The sequence below is a fragment of the Pteropus vampyrus genome, unplaced genomic scaffold (assembly GCF_000151845.1).
Source record: "Pteropus vampyrus isolate Shadow unplaced genomic scaffold, Pvam_2.0 Scaffold615, whole genome shotgun sequence".
Classification (NCBI taxonomy): domain Eukaryota; kingdom Metazoa; phylum Chordata; class Mammalia; order Chiroptera; family Pteropodidae; genus Pteropus; species Pteropus vampyrus.
Genome location: NW_011889396.1, coordinates 104,823 through 106,477, shown reverse-complemented (window position 1 = coordinate 106,477; position 1,655 = coordinate 104,823). Strand labels below are relative to the sequence as shown.

At 47.2% G+C, this 1,655-nt stretch overlaps 1 protein-coding gene across 1 annotated transcript in view; it reads left to right on the top strand.

Moving 5' to 3' along the window:
• LOC105308686 (SPARC-related modular calcium-binding protein 2) overlaps positions 1–1,655 on the top strand; it is a 117,921-nt gene that overhangs the window by 55,875 nt on the left and 60,391 nt on the right. The window contains exon 4 of the mRNA XM_011384672.2: positions 25–124. Coding sequence (XP_011382974.1) covers positions 25–124 — 100 coding nt within the window. The remainder of the gene's footprint in view (positions 1–24; positions 125–1,655) is intronic.

The following is a 1,655-nucleotide window of genomic DNA, read 5'->3' as shown; positions in this document are numbered from 1 at the left end:
CTCTCTGTCCTGTCGTCGCTCCAGGTCCAGTGTCACAGCTACACGGGATACTGCTGGTGCGTCACATCCAACGGGAGGCCCATCAGCGGCACCGCCGTGGCCCACAAGACCCCCAGGTGCCCCGGTAGGTCTGAGCAGTCTGTGGCTGACCCTCCCCTGAAACCGGCTGGCAGCGGCTCCCACCGTCTGACCCGTGCGGGCTCACGGTCAGCCGCGGGGGCCTGCATCTCTGCACAAACCCTACAGTATTTCGAAGCTCTCGTGTTTAACACGGCTTACCAGGGGGCCCGGGTCTGAACCGCAGCCAGTCATGGTGATTCAGGACTCTTAATTTTTAGAAGTGACCGTGAGGACTGCAGTCAGCAGGGGAAGGGACCCAGTATTTTCTTTGGCACGAAAGAAGCAAACGTTTCTGGTTTTGCATGTATATGTCTGCGAAGAGAGAGTGGCTGGTTCTTCTTAGCGCCTTGTCCAGATGCTTAATTTGTGTTATTTTTATTACTCATAAGGAGGCTTGATGTGCTGAAGGTAATAATATTGACAGGAGAATAATCTATAAAATAGTCTGTTTTCCATTAATATTTTACCAAAAGCATTATAAATAATTCAGGTGGTTTTTATTTGAAGCTGGAGTTTTGATTGATTGCTTGAGGAGGCCATCAGATCACCTGCTGGGACGTTTCGTGGTGTCCGCAGCAGAATGCCTAGAGTAGACTTATAGAAACAGGCAAAGCGGATCGTCGTGTGACGATAATAAAGCACAGAACCTGTTCCTGATTTTCCATGTATGATGTTGAAAAATTTGCACTTAGAGTTCATTTTAGGCTTATTTTCTATTTAAAGGCAGGCATGTTCTACTTAGGTTCTGCTTATGATTCAGACATTTATACAGGAGCCAGGGCGCAGGACAGGACTCATAACCACCCCAGAGTGGTGACATCTGTAATTAACAGTGACGCGAAACCTGATATTTCCAGTGACTGCTCATCACTTAAAAGCCATGGGGTGTGCATGATGCAGAATTAAAATATATTTATTTTTAAAAACTATTTTGTCATCCAAGGCCTAAAAATGGCTGAAAAAATATTTTTAGTGAGCCAACATTGCACCTAATAATTCTTTCACAAACTCACGGAGTAAATGAAAACAGGAAAACAGCATCGAGTTGGCGTCTGTGTGTGTCCGTCAGTCTGGGAGACGCTTTCTCATGCTGACCACACTTGGTCCCCGTCCGGGCCTCCGAGGCCAGCCTCGCTGTGCAAAGGCCAAACCGGGTGGAATCCATTTCTGTGATTTTAGTGATACCGTGTGAAAAATTAATTAAATAGTGTCCCAAAGAACTCTGTTAGAAAGCCATGTGCAAAAGTGGCTGAATTTCTTACATTCTCCAAATAATTTTTTGCTTTGGGTGGGTCAAGCCGCTGTACCGTTCACTCGCGTCATTTTTCCGGCCAGGTGTTGGCAACGCTTCATCCGGATAGAAAAGCCCATTTTTTCCACTGCCCGTCTGGGTTTTTTGGTCCAAGTGATGGGTTATGGGAGCAAGAGCCTTCTGTCCCTTTACTTAAAAGTCCAGTGTCGGTTGCCTGAGAAACGCCGCTGAGAGAGTGAAGGGTGTTGGATTAAACGTCTCGGTGTGGAGGGGGCAGGGGCTC